At 45.8% G+C, this 19754-nt stretch overlaps 1 protein-coding gene across 1 annotated transcript in view; it reads right to left on the bottom strand.

Annotated features, from left to right (window-relative positions):
- The window catches only part of SORL1 (sortilin related receptor 1), a 147895-nt gene that overhangs the window by 91765 nt on the left and 36376 nt on the right, over window positions 1–19754 (bottom strand). Inside the window, exons 7-10 of the mRNA XM_072954152.1 lie at window positions 9386–9487; window positions 8190–8359; window positions 2828–3020; window positions 147–264 (exon numbers count right to left, since the gene is read on the bottom strand). Coding sequence (XP_072810253.1) covers window positions 147–264; window positions 2828–3020; window positions 8190–8359; window positions 9386–9487 — 583 coding nt within the window. The remainder of the gene's footprint in view (window positions 1–146; window positions 265–2827; window positions 3021–8189; window positions 8360–9385; window positions 9488–19754) is intronic.

Here is a 19754-nt window from a genome sequence, read left to right on the forward strand (position 1 = left end):
AAGTGCAAGAAGAGTGATTATTTTTCATTTCACGAATATGTCAGCGAACGCAGGAATTCCAAGTCGCCCAGCAAACCGCAGACAGCGCTGACTGCCGCAGGTGCCCGCGGTCCACCCGGCGGGGAGCCCTGGCAAGGCCGGCTTACCCGTGGCGATGATGAGACCGGGCGCCGACTCCTTGGACAGGATGGGCATCCGCCGCAGCTGGAGGCTGAGCAGCTGGCTGAGCCGCTGGGCCAGGTGGAGGGAGCAGCCCTGAGAGAGCTGCAGGGACACAAGTTCCAGGCACCGTCAGCACAGGACACGCCATCTCCACCTCCCTCCGAACACGGCGCCCTGTCGCACCAGTGCTGCGGGTGGTCCAGAGGAAGAAGACCGGCCCAAAGAAAAAGAGAGCCACAGCCCACTGTCCCCACATCCCACCCTCCCCAGGCGGATGTGACCGTCGGAACCAGGAAAATGCCTCTCATTGGGAAAAAGAGAAAAATCCTCGTAAAAATTCCTTCTGAGGCTCTCGGAGAACAGCAATCAGAAATCATGCCTGGTTAACCTATGATGGAGAAGACTATGAAAATGAATGCACGTATGTTCCCACATGACTGAAGTATCGTGCTGTACACCAGAAACGGACACAACATTGTGAATCGACTGTACTTCAATAGATATATATTTAAAATGCAAAATAAAAAAAGAAAAGGAAAGAAGAAGAAAGAAAGAGAGAAAGAAGGAAAGAAGGAAACAAAGAAAGAAAGGAAGGAAGGAGGAAGGAAGGAAAGATCCATGCCAAAGCTAGAAGACAGAGTTACCACTCTTTCTCCCCAGGTTACCTACAGGTTCTTTCTCGTGGGAATCACAACACGAGACAAACAAAATGATTTCATATTACTTATTTTCTAAGTCAGTGGAGATGTATTTCAAATAGGATTTAAGCAATTCCGTCAGAGGAAAAACTAAGACTCAGAAGTCAGAAAGCCTCACTGATAACCTCCCACATGTACAACCTAGGAGATACATAAACACCGAAAGATCCACATTAAAAATTTTGAAGTAGTCCGCATTTGTACAAAAAGTCTACTGGTGTCCTTGGCAAGGACCTCAAGTTATTCCAACTGGCCTCCATCACTTAGGTTCAGATTTTAATAGTTCTGCAAACAACCCTTTTGCTCTAGGGTCATGCCCGATTCTCCTGGCCAGAAAGGGACTGTCAAATGTTCTTTAGCCTCGTCCAGTGTTCTAGACAGGCTACCCCTATTTGTGCTTATGTTATAGGTAAAAACTGACACTCTGCTAGATATACTTATTTTTTTAACACAAGGATCTCCCTAACAAATATCCATCTTGCTACCAGCAAAGTTTAGCAAATGAAAACTGGAGTAAATTCGGTTGTTTCTCCAAGAAATATCTGCCAACTCACCTTTTCTGTCACCACCTAAAATCAGAATTAGAAACTAAAAGCTGATGACTAACTGTTGTCCAGTTCATAAATAAACTGATCAGTCAGGGGTACAAGGAGCTCAGTTTAAACAATCCCACTCATTTTATTTAACCAAGGTTTAGACCCCCACCCACGTCCTGCAGTGAAGGAATGGCATCTTGGTGTTCGCCTGTAGCTACCTGCACCCTGCCTCTCTCCCAAGCTAGACGTGGTGCGGTAAGCCCAGACCTGCTGCCCAACAGGGAAGAAAAGTCAAGAAGGGCATCCAAGATCAAGAGTCTCCAAAATAATTTTCCCAAGGGCCACAGATACAGCATGTGGGAGAGTCAATATATTTCACCACCGTAGACAAACAAAATTCAAAAATCCAAGAGATCAGGTAATTGTCTAATAAAAATGTTATGGCTTCTCCAAAAATGAGAACTACTGCTTTTTTCTCCCAACCAAGTTCCTTCTGCCCACCTACTTGACACACCCTAGGTCCCCTAGAGAAATGAGAGTGGAGGTGAGGGGTGTTACATAAAGCAGGGACCACAAGCCACATATCTCCCGAGGGAAATGGAAGGAGCTGCTTGGGAGAATGGGAATTCTTAATGGGGCCAAACAGCACATTTTAGTATCGTGAGCTCTTCTGATGAAGTCACAGAGAGGGAAAACTGTAGAATCCTAACTTATATACAGGGAAGAACTTTAAAAGATGTTCTGCAGAAATAATTACTTACGGCGAGGGTTTCTCAACTGTCTTGGTTCACGGCACAATTAGTGTCTCGGTAATTTTTTTTTTTAATAGCAGCCTCAGGCCAGAAGAAATACTAATTTTTTTTAACATAGTTAAGTCCAAACAACTTAGTAAATATATGTCCTGAAAACTTAGAAACTTAGTCACAGATCAAAATAATAGTGTGTACATGTATTTGTGTATGTGTATATAAATGGAAAGAAAACATACAATTTTTATCTCCTTCATAAATAACCACAGTCACTCATCACTTAGTAAGAGGATGTGGACACCTGTCGGGCGCTGCACGGCTTTTTGGGATCTCATCAGATACCACCCACCGTCATTTCCTGCCCCACTCTGATTTTTTTCACTTGCTCTTTATCACATCAACTGCCAAGAACGCAGCTTCACAAAGACATGTCATCAAAAGACAGACAGCATGAGCTAATGCGCAAACTGTGAAACTAACTCAAGACAGCGGTAATTCACATGGTGACCAACAGACGTCAAGTACTGCGCTATTTCCTTCGAAAACTTAAAATACCCCATGGCGCCCCGTGAGTTCACTACCGTACCCCAGGGTGTCTCGGTGCAGAGTTTGGGAACTGTAAGGGGAGACCTACAGCTAAGAGCTTCTATTAAAAATCCAAACAAGAGTAAAGCCTCTGTACCTCACAGTTGATTTTCTCTCCGTATCCCGTGAAGGCTGGGGCCTGAAGGAATTCCCAGGTTCCCCCTTTGTCAAAGGTGATGACGGATCTCATGTTCTCCTCGCTCATGGAGCCGTTAATCAGAGTAGCAATGTACACCCCCTGCAACCCCTCCACGCGGTGAAAGTCGGCAAATGGTTCATTCACAAAATACCTACAAGAAGAGAAAGCAAACGGCTGTGAACTTGAACTCATTATTTGTATGTTTTTATTTTCAGTAACGTAAAATTTAACCGTTTTAAAGTACACAATTCAGAGGCACTAAGTACCTTCCTGATGTTAGGCAACGATCATCACCGTGTAGTTTCAGGGCATTGTCATCACCCTGCAGGGAAACCGTGTACTCACAGGCAGTTACTCCCCATGTTTCCTCCCCATCCCAGGTGCTGGCAACCACTGATCAGTTTTCTGTCTCTATGGATTTGTGTATTGTGGACACTTCACGTAAATGGAATCATACAATATGTGACCTTTTGTATCTCGCTACTTTCCTTCAGCACCATGTTTTCAGGGTTCATCCACGTTGTATTAGTACTTCATTCTTTTTTTCCCTTTAATTTTTTATTGACGTGTAGTTGATTTACAATGTTAGCTGCAGGTGTACAGCAAAGTGATTTAGTTATACATATATTTCTTTCTTTTTATATTCTTTTCCATTATGTTATTATAAGAAATTGAATGTAGTTCCCTGTGCTATGCAGCAGGTCCTTGTTGTTTATCTATTTTATATATAATAATGTGTGTCTGTTAATCCCCAACTCCTATTTCATTCTTCCCCGCTCTTTCCCCTTTGGTAGCCATAGTTTGTTTCCTACGTTCGTTAAGTCTGTTTTTGGTTTGTAAATAGAATTTCTATCTTTTTCTTTTTAGATTCCACTATATAAGTGATAGCATATGATATATTTGTCTTTCTCTGACTTACTTCACTTGATATAATAATCTCTAGATCCATCCATGTTGCTGCAAATGGCATTATTTCATTCCTTTTTATGGGTGAACAATCTGCCCTTTTTTTAAAAAAAAAGTGATTTTTTTTTTATTTATTCTAGTTTTTTCAGTTTTGAGGGCAAGATGCTCATCTGATCAATCACTCCTCACTTGAGGTTCAGAATGTTGAACGCAACACAGAAGAGTCGGTGTTGGAGGCACATTTATTTCTCCACTAACAAAACTGACCCCAAATCCTCCAGCGAGCCTTGACAAACAGGAAACAAGAAACCAAACTTGCCAGATACTAATTATGCTGCTGGGGCTTAAACCTAAGCTCATGCGTAAGAACACAGCTGAGAGGCCCCACGGCCACTGTGCAGATACTCACAACAAATGAGCCAACAACACCCTGATCCGACAGGAGTGCATAGAGCTTGTGTTACGGAGCAGAGCAGAACCCCGTCCTGAAGACGCGGTACCCCTAACCAGGATGGCTCTGGAAACCTTGAAGTTACGCTTACGAACAGGGAATCAGAGAACAAGCCCCTCCCCGGCCCCGACCGCTACGATCTCACTGGGATAGCAGTTCTGCAGGAACACACGTTACAGACATAACAGATCTCTGAGAAAGGGTAACCACAGCGCACACGGCTTCCTGCCATCTGTCACACGGACCTGGAGCTCCACGACTGTGCTGCCACCTCAGACACAAAGATGCACGGGCAAGCGGCAGGGCCACTCAAGCCCGAGAGACAGGGTGAGGACCTAAGGGAAGTACCAGTGCCGGGACCACTTCTGCCCACCCAGGGCTTCCTTCGGTCTGTTTTAGTTGTTTTCCAGTTGCTTCCTCGGGAATCAGTCCGAGGTCTGCCACCCTCCTGCCCTGCGTCCCTCGGCTCTCCTGCTCGGGAGCCCATCACCCTGAGGTCCACCGTCCTCGGGTGTACCGGCTTCTTCCCAAACCTCTGGGAGGTCTGCGTTTCACTTCGAGGAGCCCTGTCCCTTTCCCTGGCCTGTTTCCTGGAGTTTAATCTTTTAGATCTGAGCAGGGGCCCTGTGCTGCCCACGCTCCTCCGCCTCCAGGTCCTGGTGCATCCTGGCACCTCCCCTCTGACGCCTCCCACCCCGCCACAATCTGACTCACCCCAAGCACACCCCCGAGTTGTTGTCTTCCGTTTTCTCTCACTGGCTCTCACCGCAGCTTCTCCCCTTGCCAGGCGGCTCAGGAGGCCCCCCTTGGCCCCCACAGGACGCCCCACAGGCCTGTGGTCTCTCCCACCCATCTGTGTAGACGCTACCCTCTACCAAGGTCAGGTGGTCGCCCCAGCACGAACTCCTTCCCCAGGGCTCTAAGTAACGAGATCCAGGTCCCTGGCACCATACGTTCCTAATGAGCTCGAAGAAGAGCTTATTTCCAAAACCACACAAGGTTCTGTTGGTTTCTTTAAGCCACCTGCCCACATAACCTAATTCACCCTTCTCCCATTTCGTCACACTGTGATGGAGACACGGATGACAAAGGTTGTTCAAGGGAGCATGTCTGAACATCTCCAGTCCTGAGATAAAATCTGAAGGAAAAAAACATTAATTGAGTTTATCAATCTTGACGTAAATCTATTTTCAACGTCCCAACCACACTAATGCCAGGGAGGCAGGAGGGACACCTGTAACTGTGTAAGGCCGTCTGTCTGTCTGTGGTGGCCATGTGGCCATGTGACTGAGGGTCCCACTTCCTGGGGGGCTGCACTGTGCAGCTTCTGGCTCCCACTCTGCCCTGTCACCATCTCCACCCTGAACAGCTGACAAACACAGGGGCTGTGGCTTGTCAGCCTCACAGCTGGAGGCTCCCAAAGGTGAAAAACAATGAGTCCACGATAGACCTGAGACATAGCAGTTCATCATTTTACTTACAGAACAGGAAGGAGAATATTACTCACCCATAAAAAGGAATGAAGTATCGACAGCTATTGCATGTGGATAAACCTTGAAAACATTACACAAAGTGAACAAAGCCAGACACAATGGTCAGATGTTGAGGTGGGATTCTATTTCTATGAAACAGCCAGAACAGAGACAGAAGTAGCCCAGTGGTTGCCAGGGACTTGGGGGAGGCAAGAGTGGGGAGAAACTGCTGAAGGGGTAAGGGGTTTTCTCTGGAGGAAATGAAAATATAAATGTTTGGGAATTAGACAAAGCTGGTGGTTGCACAACACTGTGAATGTGCTAAATGCCACTGAGTTGTGCACTTTAAATAAACGGTTAAGCTGATGTTATGTAACTTTCACTGCAATAAATTATTTTTTTTTTAAAAAGCCACAGGAACCAGCCCACAGGGGCTGCGACAGACCAAACCAGAACAACCTGAGGATGAGTCACGGCAGGAACGGTTCATATGCATTAGAAGACACTGGGTAGTAAATTACCTGTGACTCTGTACCAGGGGAGAAAAAGGAGTAAAAGATGGCAGCACCTCCAAGGAGAAGAAACGGAGTGGAAAGGCATCATCAGAGACCACACAGGAAGTCCTCGGCTCGGAGAGCTAATAGGCATCTCCCGGCTAATAAGTCGAACTGGAACTCCTGGTCTTTTCCCCACACCTGCACCTCGCCCGGTCCGCCCTGACCGTGAGGAACCATCCTTGTACCAGCTGCTGCGGTCAAGCAGCAGTGGGGCCCTGATGTCTCCTTCCAATGTCCAATCCATCAGCAAAGCCATCAGCCAATGGTCAGAATTTGACCCTTTCTATCACCTCCGCTGCCACCACGCTGGGTCCAGCCAGCACCAACCTCCAATGCCTGGATTTCTGCAGGACCCTCACGGAGAGCCCCCGCTGCCGCTCGTCCCCTCCAGACACGTGGAAGTCTGCTGTCTAACTTCCACCCAGCATCTGGGGTGACATCTTTAAAATGTAAGTCATGTGAGTGTCAACAAAATTATTGATAACACTGCCCCTTTACGTTTTATGCTCTTTTCTTCATATAATGCGTTTCAAATTTGTTTTAATGGTGTAAAAAAATGAAACAGGTTAAATCAAACGATGTCCATCTTCTGGTCGTACTTTAAAGCACAAAATAAAGTTCCTTCTATGCCCTCGAGCCATCTAAGCCCTATTCTCCTTGTTCCTGGATCTTGGATTCTCTCTTCCCTCCTTCAGGTGTTTGATCCACTCTGCTCCTAAAATAAACCAACAAAGTTCCACCCTCAGAGCCACTGTGCCTGCTATTCCCTCCACCTGCAATGCTGTTCCCTCCACCTGCAATGGTCTTCCGCAGCTATGTGCTGGACCCTCTCCTTCAGGCACCTGCACCTGTCACCCCCCTGAAGCAGCCTTTCAAGACCAGCCAATATAAAATTATACACTTGTAACCCCCAGTCCTCTTACCTTGCTTTATTTCTCTCCTCAGCACTCATTATTACAGACAGACCACACGCTTGTTTATACTGTCTTCCCCCAATTAGACCCGGCCCTTGTTCAGAGATTTCCTTGCGGTTTACATGATTTCCCCGCTGTGCAGGGAACACCACGGGGCACGGAGCAGCAGCGTGCTTACTGAATGAACTGATGACAGAATGAACTGGCACCATGAAGAGGGACAGTGGGCAGCAACGACGTGCCCTCTGACCTGGCGTCACGCCTCAGAGCCGGACCGCTCTGAGGACCAGTCAGCCAGCGCCACCAGACGGCTCTCTCCAAGAGAAGAGAGGAACCCTGATCACAGTCAGACACACAGAAGTCTGCTTCGGAGGATGACAAATGAGGGTAACTGGACTCGTGGCACTAACCGATCACAGGCCACCCAGGGATTCATGGCATCCACCCTCCCAACCCCCAGACTCCCTGCGGCCCAGAGAATGCCCATTACTGCAGGACAAGGCCATATGAGTTACTGATAAAGGATCAATGTTGCTGGTGTCTCTTCACAGACACTACAGAAAAATACCTTGCAATTCCTGGGGGAAAAACAGAGTGATGACGTCAGTTAGCCAGAGTCACCTGGAGGTGGGGCATCACGGCCTCGTCCATCTGCTGGCCCTGAGCTGATGGAACTTGGCAAGTGTTCCTTCCCACAGGCTCCAGGACCACAAAACCAGACAACTGAATGAAAGGAACCCGAAGGGGTGACTGACACAGGGACTGTGACCCTAACTGTCCCCTGGAGTAGCAGTGCTCAGCCTCTGCATCACATAAAAATCACCTGGGGAGCTTTGTAAAAACCCTCACACCCCCACAACACCCTAAACTGAATAATACGTGACTTCAGGGAATGGGTGCCAGGTATCGGGGTTTCTAAAAGCTCCCCAGGTGAGTCCACGTGTACGGCTACTGTTGAAAACCATCTGACAAGAGGCTGTGTTGGGGTGAGAGAGCCGGGAGGGACGCACAGTCTCTTACCTCACCAGGGTGTCACTGCCCGCCCCTCCTGGGCTGTAGTACAGGACATTCTCCAAGGACAGGGAGAACTTCAGCCCCTCTGCCTCCGAGATGTACAGGTTGGTGAGGTTGTTACTATGACTGACACACACAAACACCTGGTCCTCGGAGGCGTCTGCGATGTAATATTCCTTTGGCATCAAAAGTCAAAAAAAGACACGAGTCAAAAAAACCGCCTATGCCCCATGGACTGTCCCTCTGCGCCCTAAAGCAACAACTTCCAAACGTCCCCGGGACGAACGTGGGCTTGGAGCCCAAGGAAGGCCTCCCAACCCTGGAGAAGAAGCTTGGCTGACCCTGTCTTTGGAGAACCTGAGGCTGCCATGTGGCTGGAGCAGGTCCCTCAGTGGCAGGTGGAGCATAAAATAAGAATGGGCCACGGAACTCTACAAACGACCCAGGAGCCTCTTGGTAGATCAGGGGCCTCCCGATCAGTAGCACAAAGTACAACACGGACTCACATGTACCTCCCTCCCTCTCGTCTTCTCTAAGGAAGGCGGAGCACAGAGAAGGCAAAGAACTGATGAGCATGTTCTCCGTCTCACAAGCCTCTGAGCCACTGGCCTCCCGTCACACCCACTCCTAGCATCACGGCCTTCAAATGCCACCTCCGTCCTGTGGTCGCTTCTCTGACAACCCCGGCCCACCGTGACCTCCCCTATCGCTCTGTCTTCCAACACGGACTGCACAGTCAGGCCGTGGACTATGTGTGGTTTCTTCCTCTGCTCTGTTCTCAGGCTCTCCAATTCATCTGTTTCTAAAAGGGTGAGACTCAAATCTTATCCTCTTTTGGACCCTCACCCTCTGTGAGCAACACAGCAGGTACTCATAACTAACTACTGCCGTCACTAACCTCCCGTCCCTTCAGCACTGACACACTGAGCCCCCGGACTCTGGCTCCAAACCTCTCTGCCAATCCTTCCCCACTTAAACCAAACTAAGGCTCCCATTCAGCTCCACTTCAAAGAGTGAAGAGGGAAAAAGCAGAGCAAGATGCCCAAAGCATCATGGTTCCCTCTCGAGACTTATCTAGTAAGTGCCTTCAGGGAGCCTTCATCAAATACCCACCCGAGAAGGACCTCCCCCATCCCCCTTCCCCAACCTCCGTATGGCACAGCAGCAGTCCTTCCCACCCACCCCCAGCAGACCCCACTCACATTAATAGGATGTCTTGTGACAAACTGGGCTGCTCTCATGGGCTTCCGGCCAAAGGAGACCCAGAGCTGAACAGAAGATGGTTGCGGACTCCCGAAGAGATGCTGCCAAAGAGGGGAGGAGAAAAAAACAATCAATGGTACCACACGACAGCCACTCAAAGTAAGTGAGAAAGGAAACAGAAAGGTCAGACCCCTCTGATTCTAGTAAAAATACAAAATCAAGAACGTGACCAAAAATGCACGTTTTTTGCAACAGCTGCTGACACTGGGCCTGGTGTGCAACAGACATGAGAGGCTTCCCAGATGTTCCACGAAGAGAAAGGATGACGGTGTGATGGAGAACTTGAGCCCGGGAAGGGGAATGAACAACGCGGAACCTTAAGCAGAGGGCGAAAGGGAGAGGACCGGGTGACAGGGCTGAAGAGGCAAGGGGGCGGAGCCTGCAGCCCCCAGGCCACCACGGGGTGAGGTCAGCCACAGACCTCGCGTACAGAACACACCCTCGACCCCCTTCCTATCTGCAGATCCCGAGGGTCCTGGAGTCACAGGGCTTTCATTTGTACCAAGGGTGGAAAGAAATTTTCATCGATTCTATTCTTCAAACTTTTAGTACTTCTCATTGATGAAGGTGTCTTTTGCTAAAATACATTTTCTTTGGTAGAACCCAGAGTGTTCCACAGGATGCTGACCACATCACACTGCATTTCAGAGAGATGAAACCACATGTGGAATCTTGAAAATGTGTATGAAAGCACTAGATTAAGAGCAAGCTCTACCACCTGAGGAAATCTCTAAATTTCTCTAGCTCCCAGCTTATTCATCTACAAAACGAGATGCTGATATGAATCAGGGCTCGGCGTACGTGTTTAAATGGTCCAGGGACCCTACATATATATATACACACACATACATATATATATATGCACATTTTCTGTGCAGACGAACTCATTCATTTTGCAAGGGAGGGGACATACATTTTACCAGATTCTCAAGAAGGTCAATGATTCAGAAAAGAACCACTGTAAAAGCTCTACACGGCTTTTTCCAGGTCTAAATGTATGTGACTGGATGCTGAAGGCAAACATTGCATATCTCCAAGGACAGACAGGGAGACCCACCCGCATGTGGACACAAGTCACAAGCAGGATGATCATGAACCTTATTAGAAGGCTGGGCCCCCAGCCAGAAGGGGTGACCTCGGCTTCACTTACCCTTGGCTATGTTGCCACAGTTTACGACAGATGTTAAATTCCTACAGAACATGGGACACACCAATTTCTCTTAATTGTAATATAACAATTAAATAGCTGGTCAAATTCATCACCAAGCTGATGAGATTATTTTTATTCATTTGGGCAGGAGTATATGTGTGTACACACACACGTGCACACACACACACATGCACAAAACATTTTTTTTCAGGCCACCACTAACATTGGTTAAAAGTAGTTTGCTTTAAAGAAGCCGCGTTGGGAAGTGAAAAACACTGCCTTTCCAAAATGGCTCCCTGAAAACCACATTAACAGCTTATACTCAGTGCGGGGCTGCAGAAATGATGGATTTATTAAAAACACAGTATGTATTACCTGAATGAGAAAAGAATTCCCAGCAAAACTGCTATGGATAAATTCCAAAAGCCCTCCTGAAGTCAATAAAATTTCAGAGCGATGGATAAAGGTCAGATGATTTGCTTAAGTCATTCAACATAAATCCTCATGAATATACATAAATGCAGAGGTATCAGTGAAACACATTTTTTATGCTTTATGCTTTTTCACTACTTCCTACTGCAATTATATCTTAGAAAGGGCTTGTTTTCCTCAGTGACACTCAGGCCCGATCATTAGTTAAATATTCAAAACATCCATCCCACTTCCTTCTGAGAGAATTACTCCTAAATCTGGATAATGAGGTTCACTCCTAATACATTCTCAAAAGCATTATTGTAATATTTCACTACCACCAAGAAACGCATTACCAATTAAACTGTGGCGCACTATTGATGATAAGAGGTACTGTAAGGCCCTAATACTTTCCTTAATAAGCCATGGGTTTTGTTGTTCTTGTTGGGTTTTTTTTTATTATAATAAAACATACTTGTGAAAACCGTTCAACGGTGCAGACAGGTGGAGGGAAAAATGCAGAGGTTCTGCTCCTGCTGAGAGCCCACTGGTCACTGGCTCTTGGCCACTCTTTCAGCAGTGTTCTGTCCCATCACAAGTGATCATACGTGTACAGTGACAGCAACTGCTACACCTGCCCCAACAGCCATTATCCCTTCCCTGCGGCAACATGACCCTGACGGCCCCCCAAAGGAAGATTAAGGTTCTCTTCCTTTCATACAATTCTGTGTGGTCATGTGACTGAGTACCAGTCAAGGAGATAAAACAGGGCTACTGTACTGGGTTTTTCAGAAAGATGCTGAAAGGGACTGAATCAGCTGGAAGGGGACCTATTTTGGCCTCTCTGTCTGTCCTTATTCCTCCCAACTCCAGAAGACTTGAAGGCTAGTCCAAATGTCTTGGACCATGAGTGAAACCCGAGAAAGGAAATCATTAGTTTGGAGGGCAGAACGGAAAGACAGAGGCCTGGGTCCCCAGTAACACCAGGGCACCAGCATGCCAGCCACAGAATGCCCACCTCCAGGCAGCACTGGTGAGAGAAAAATCAACTTCCATCTTGGCTAAGCCACTCTAATTTCCAGTCGATTACCAGTAGCTGAACCCAATGCCAAGTTGATATACGTAATTTTCTTTTCCACATACAAATTAGGTCATGAGAGAAATCTTGTTGTGCAACACAACTTTTTTCATTAACAGCATCTTAGTGTTCTACAACTTAACTTTTTTTTTAATCAACAATGTATCTTGGATATCTTTCATTTAACAGCTATTGATGGCCATTTTAGGTTATTTCCAGAAGTACTCCTCAATGAGGGTACTTGTATATACTACCTTTCTTCAGAGCTACACAAGAATATTTGTAGGAAGCAGTCTTAGAATTCCTAGGTCAAATCTTCATTTTTGATAGAGAGCATGAATGGCCTTCCTGAAAGGCTATACCACTTAACACATCTGCCAGCACACATAACTTCACCAACAACTAGGAATTATTTAAATGCTCTAATTTATGCCAATATTATCAGGCCTGAATATTTATAATAAGATTTTTTTTCATTTGGTGTTTTTCTCTCTTTTTTTTCAATGGAGGTACTGGGGATTGAGCACGGGATCTCAAGCATGCTAAGCATGCACTCCACCACTGGGCTATTTCCCTGCCCCTGGTGTTTTCATTTCTGACAAGTAAATAAAAATTAATGCAAGAATCAGAATAATTTGTATTTCAGAGAGTCCATTTACATTCTTGTCTGAGATTCCGTCAATAGCAAAAAGAAATGAAAGGGCAGAAGGAAAGAGCAGAAAAGAATTAAATAAATGACATATTCTGGCCAAGGGAAGGCCAAAGGATGTCATAATGACTTAGTCAATGAAAAGTTTCACAGAGAAAACTGGTGAGAGAAATGAGGGACCCCACGACAGGTGGTGGACAAAGATACCAGTCCAGAAGCACCAGGGCTGCTGCATTCACTGCCACCTTTCGAAACAGTAACAAAGATTCAGCAAAATATCTCCCACGTTCACACTGTGTATACCTAATTATTCACAGAGGAAATGATATACCTGGGAGTTGCTTCAAAATAGCCCAGAAGAAAAAAGTTAGGAGCATGCAGACAGCTGAAGAGCGATTAGCCAACATAGGTAACATTGAGACTGAATGAGGGCACGAGGGAGGTCCTACCAGTACAAACTGTTCTTTGATGCAGATTTGAAAATGACCATAATCAAAAGTTTGCAAAGTTAATATTAATGGAAAGCACGTCTGCAATGGCCGAGTAAGGAAGGGACTCTGCAGGTCCACTCATCCATAAAAGCAACAAGAACACTTACAAGAAAGAACTCTCAAAATCAACTTTTACAGAATCCTGAAAATTAAAGAGGCTTCCAAAGACAATGACTGGGGCTCGGCAAGGAGAGCCAGCCCGGCGATGTTTTAACTTGTCCTGACCCATCCCTTTCCTCCCTAGCTCGGTGGCAGCCTGGAAACCCACGGCCTCACAGCTGCAAGAGCTGTGAAAACCAGCAGCCCGGGAGCCGCCGGAGAGGACAGAACAGGTCTGGAGCCTCCCAACCGCCCCACGGCCAGAGGACTGTCAGCGTCTGACCTGCCTGGCGACTCGTCTGGAAGCTGCACTCTCAGGCCTTCTCTGCACATAGCCTGACTCAGCTCCCTGGACAAACAGACCTAGAGCCAGGGGATTCACGGAAACCAGTCACCAGGGGCAAGTGTTTTAACACCACAGCTGCCACAGACACATTACCACCTGGACCTAACAAAAGGCGAATTAAAAAGCAGAAAAGGAAAATAAGGGGTAGACGATGTCCTCACGAGGCTTTGATAAGCTCTGAAACACTCCAGGGAACATACAAGGTCACACGCGTGAGGGCTGTGCGCGCACTCAGGAAGGAACCGGAAGGGCCTAATCCCTCACGTCCGGCTAATAACCGTGAGACCCTACGCAAACGAGACGCAAAGGCTAAGGCAGAGTTGCAGGTGGCACTGAAGGCAGGCCCCCCAGCACACACTCAGGGGCCCTCAGCAGAGGCCGCCAGACTAACGGTTCAAAGCGTTTAAGGACATCTCTGTCCAATCACTAGCTGACCACTTCTGGTCAGTACTTCAGTGGCCATACCCAGCGAAGGACGCGAACTTCACAAAATTAATGCAGGAAACGCAAAAACAATACAAAAAAAAAATGCAACAGCAATAATACTGACAAAAGGCAACAACAAAAAACCCTGGAAGGGGTTATTCTGATATGAGAAGTTGCCACATTGTATCACTTAAAATGTCCGGTTTTCAACAACAACAACAACAACAAATGATAAGCAAACAGCAAAGTGTGGCCCATACACACACACACACACACACACACACACACAGCACACACACAATAGTCACTGGAAACTGTTCCTGAGTCTTCAGTAAGTGGTGCTGGGAAAACTGGACATGTGAAGGACAGAAATTAGAACATTCTTCAACACCATACACAAAAATAAACTCAAAATGGATTGAAGCCTTAAATGTAAGACCAGATACTATAAAACTCCTAAAGGAAAACATTGGCAGAACACACTGACATAAATCACAGCGATATATTTTTTGAACCAGATCCTAGAGTAAAGGAAATAAAAGCACAAATAAACAAGTGGGATCTAATTAAACTTAAAAGCTTTTGCACAGCTAAGGATACCATCAACAAAATGAAAAGACAACCTACAGAATGGGAGAAAATATTTGCAAATGATGCGACCTACAAGGGACTAATTTCCAAAATATACAAACAGCTCATACACCTCAAATAAAACAAGCAAAGCAAATCAAAACATGGGCAGGAGACCTGAACAGACATCTCTCCAAAGAAGACATACAGATGGTCAACAAGCACATGAAAAGATGCTCAACATCATTAATTGTTAGAGAAATGCAAATCAAAACTACAATGAAATATCACCTCACATCAGTCAGAATGGCCACAATAAATGCTGGAGAGGGTATGGAGAAAAAGGAACCCGCCTACACTGTTGGCGGGAATGTAAATTGGTGCAGCCACTATGGAGAACAGTATGGCAGTTCCTTAAACTAAAAACAGACTTATTATATGATCCAGCAATCCCACTCCTGGGCATATATATGGAGAAAAATGTAATTCAAGAAGACATGTGCACCCCAATGTTCACAGCAGCACTATTTACAAAAGCCAAGACATGGAAACAACCTAAATGTCCATCGACAGATGACTGGATAAAGAAGATGTGGTGTATGTACATATAATGAAATACTACTCAGCCATAAAAAAAGAATAAATGCCATTTGCAGCAACATGGATGGACCTGAAGATCGTCATTCTAAGTGAAATAAGCCAGAAACAGAAAGAAAAATGCCATATAATATTGCTTATATGTGCAATCTTTTTTTTAAAAAAGGACATAAATGAACTTATCTACAAAACAGAAACAGACTCAGACACAGAAAACAAACTTATGGTTACTGGGGAGGAAAGGGGTAGGAAGGGATAAACTGGGAGTTCAAGATTTACAGATACTAACTACTAAATATAAAATAGATAACAAGTTTATACTGTATAGCACAGGGAACTACATTCAATATCTTGTAGTAACTTATGGTGAAAAAGAATATGAAAACAAATATATGCATGCATATGTATTGCTGATCACCAGAAATTGACACAACATTGTAAACTGAGTATACTTTAATGAAAAAAAAAAAAGAAACAAACAGAAATTCTTGAGTTGAAATACAATAACTCAAAACAAAAATTCACTATAGGAGTTCAACAAGAGATTTGATCTGGCAGGAGAAAGAAAAGTGAATATAAAAACACACTGATTCTGATGACCCATGCTACAACATGGGTGAAACTTGAAAGCGTTATACCATGAAATTTAAAAATGTCAAAGCATCATATATCATATGATTTCCTTTACAGAAAATATCCAGAACAGGCAGAAAGTATGCCCATGGTTGCCAGGGGCTGCAAGGAGAAAGGAGTGGCAAGTAACACTACTGGGTACTAAGTTTCTTTCTGGGGATGACAAAAATGTTCTGAAATCAGACCATGATGACCATTACATGATTCTGTGAATATATTAAATACCACAGACTTGTACACTTTAACAAGGTGAATTTTATGGTCTATGAATTATATCTCAATATTGGCATTGTAAAAAATTAATTTTAAACTTATTGGTATTATAGCTTTATTTTTAATCCATAAATACAGGTTCGAGCTTTACTGCTGTATACGAGTTATAAGCATTAAGTGCTTATACCAAGCTCTACCTTTGGGTACACGTAAGTAATGTCATAATTAAAATAACCTGTCGATAGTCTGATTTTGGTCAGTTATCCTAAAATTCACACCCCAATTGTGGTCTGCTATCCTCTCACGTAGAAGCCCACGGTTCTGAGGCAATTACTAAGTTTTTCTGTTATCACTACCAACATTAGAGACTTCAAATTAGCATAATGATGGTTAGAAGTTGGTCTTCAAGAGTGAAAATGAGTGACTGGTTGGTCAGTAAAGTGAAAGTACCAATGAGTTCTCCTGGGAAATCAGCAGCCTGCAAGGTATCTGAATTAGCCATAACGTCCTAAAGATAACAGCCCGGCATGAACAGGGCACAGCAATTTCGGGAGGCCGGGCCCCTGAACTCTCAGGGGTGATGCTCCAGACTTCTCAAGCTCTCGCACTAGAGGATTCTGGTTGCCTGATGCCAACTGAACGGGGAACAGAATCCTACTTCTACAACAACAGTGGGCAAACTTTTTCTGGAAAGGTCTGTATAGAAATATTTTAGACTTTGTGGGTCATCCTGCCTCTGTGTAACGGCTCCTCTCTGCCACTGTAACATGAATGCAGCAATAGACAACACGTAGCCAATGTGCACGGCTGTGTTTCAATAAAACTTTATTGACAAACACAAGAGAAGGCCCGTCCTCGGCCAAGCCTGCTCTAGAACACTGTGTCTACATCCTGCAAGGTGTGGCTGCATCACTGTAAGAACAGAGAGGACACTCCATCAAGCCCACACTCCAGATGTCTGCTCACTGCTGCACGTTTGCGCAGCTTTCACGAGGAGCTGCAGCCAATCCTCACCTGCCTCCACCTCCTTGGCAACAACTGTTACCTCCCAGGAAGATCCTAACAGCTGTATCTCACCAAGTTCACAAGCAAGTTCACTTTGCAAAGGTGCTTCTCACTGTCACTTTAATGGCCCTAGCATTTGAGACAAACTATTACCACAAGTAGGTGAACTTCATGTCAAAAACCAAGAAATAAAAATTAAACTTGGGTTAAAAAAAAAATCAAAAAGCATCAGACACAAAGCACATGTGAAGTTAGAGCCAGGTCAGTAGGGTACCAGGGAAGGTCTAAAGCCCTGAATTCCAGCTCCACCCCACAACCCTGATGGCTGCCCTGACATGTTCTCAATAACTAACTTGCAAAGAACTGGAATCATTCACGGTGCTCGAAAAAAGCAAAAGGGTCAGTTGCCCAAAACCAATTTTCTGTGGTTTTGCAATGAGTTCCTTGACTTCCCTAATTTGATTTGAATCCATTTAACATTAAAGTTGCTCAGAATTCCCCAAACCCAGCATCCAGAGCGCTGGGCACACCCCAGATAAGAAGTTACAAACTTAACAGACCTAACACTCCTACTGATGGCGTTGTCCACCCAAGGCCAGAGTCGCCATCCTCATGGCTTAGGACTCTAATGTAATACGGAGGAAAATATCCATTTTTATCATCCACTGCCAATTGTGTTTCTTCTCTCTTCAGTCTATCCATTGAGAAATGTTCCTTTGATAATATAATAGATCATTATCAAAAGCTTCTGCATGTAGAAGGCCTCAGGGAAGAGTGTCTCAAATTTTGGAGATTCTTAGGCATCATACAGATGCCCAGGGGAAAAAGTGCATTTGGGCCCTGCCATCTGCATCTGGTACCCAGGGCCATTGCTGATGCTGCCACAGGCAACCCTTCCAGGACGTGGCCGAGTTCATCTTACCTACAGCCTCCACTAAACCGCTGACCTTGGAACCTGATGTCTGTCCACATGCTGACGGAAGAAGCCAACACAATGCTGCCGCCAATTCCATACAAATAAAGAAGCCATACACGGGTTAAGTTGACAATGAAGCAACCAATAATTTAATATTCCCCCACCTTTACCCCCTAAAAACCTAGCAGCCTAATCATTCTAAATAAGGCAGGCAAAAATTTATTCAACTCTGTTGTACATCTGCTATGTATCAAGCATTGTGCAAGATACAAGGTACCAGATCAGTGATGATCTTACAGAAACAACCCTTGATCTCACCGCTGGACAGGAGGAATAAACACATCACCACCGGCTCTCTGCAAATCAGCTGTGTCTAGAGAACAGACGTACTGTGAGGTCAGACTGGGGGGCACAGAAAGCTCCAGATGGGATACAGCTTCCTCTCAGGTGAGACATCTAGAAATAACTGGGTTAAGAGAAATGGACACCAGCTCACACCTCAGCCCCAACTCAGTCCGTAGAATAAATCTGGCAGTCACCGTGCCTTAAAATGAAGAAATTAAAATCTTACCAAAAAACCCACGCCCAAGAAACTAAAACAAAAAAAGACCTACGAGGGCTGCAGACAAGGTTGTGAACACTACTGGAACTTGGGGCCACTCAACCGGATGTCACAAGGTATCAGTCCCCAGGGCTGACTTCTCACGTCTACACTCCCAGCACACCCCTGCCCGAGGCAACGCAAAGATGCTTGTGTTCCTGGGTGGCTCTGTGTGCGAGTGTAAGAGAAAGGGGCAGAACGGGAGAGGCAGAGTGCAGATCATCCAGGAGGGACTCAAGACAGGCAGCCTGACGGAAGGAAACTTGCCATCGTTCAGTGCTTTTAGAAAACATTTTGCAAGGTGTGTAATGGGGACCCCCCGGCCTCCCGCATCTTGTCCTTTCATTCCAGCCTCGCTCTCTGCCTTGCCTGTTGGAGAGATTATCTCTCTGCCCTAGAATCCTACCACGGGGGCTGAGCCGCTTCTGCCTGGCCAGCTACCAACCAGGGAAACAAGTGAGAGCCTGGAGGGAAACATGACATCTGGTTTTAGTCCCTAAGGTTAACCGTGACAGGACAGAGAGCGACCTCCCAGTCACCAGAGGCCTTCATCCGAGCCCGAGGTCAGGGAAGCAAAGGCCGCGTTAGGAAAGCAAGCTTACAGCCCCCAGAAACAGCAGCCCAACCTGCTCTCAACCAGGCCAGGCCTGGGTTTTCCCTGGACGCAAGGTCGGGATGGCTGCAACGTGATGCAGCTGCGAGGCGAGTCCTGTTGAATAATCGTCTGTGGTTTTCAATGAGCAAGCCCTCCATGTCAGCATCTGGCTCCAACACATCAAATCAAGGAGAAGACCTTCCCAAAGGCCGAGAGTTAAGCTACTTACTGACAGCTGCAAGCATAATTACTGCTTTTCTTGGAGCATTAACTCCCACTAGCCAACGACTACACATTCTATTGGCCACGTAAATGAACGTGTCCAAAACTTGCAGAGAAATCGGCCTGAGTTGAAGGGAAATCAGGCAGTGAGGTTAGAGGGAAAAAAACCACTGAACCGCACCCCTCCTTTCTGTGTCCTTTTAGTTGGAATTTCAAAGAAACAGGTGTTTGTCAAGGATGCTTGGCTACCAGCAATCGACCAAATTCCCAGCACCCAGAGACACTCCGAGGGGTTGTCCGAGCTTC

This window comes from Vicugna pacos, chromosome 33 (assembly GCF_048564905.1).
Source record: "Vicugna pacos chromosome 33, VicPac4, whole genome shotgun sequence".
NCBI classification, from domain to species: Eukaryota; Metazoa; Chordata; class Mammalia; order Artiodactyla; family Camelidae; genus Vicugna; species Vicugna pacos.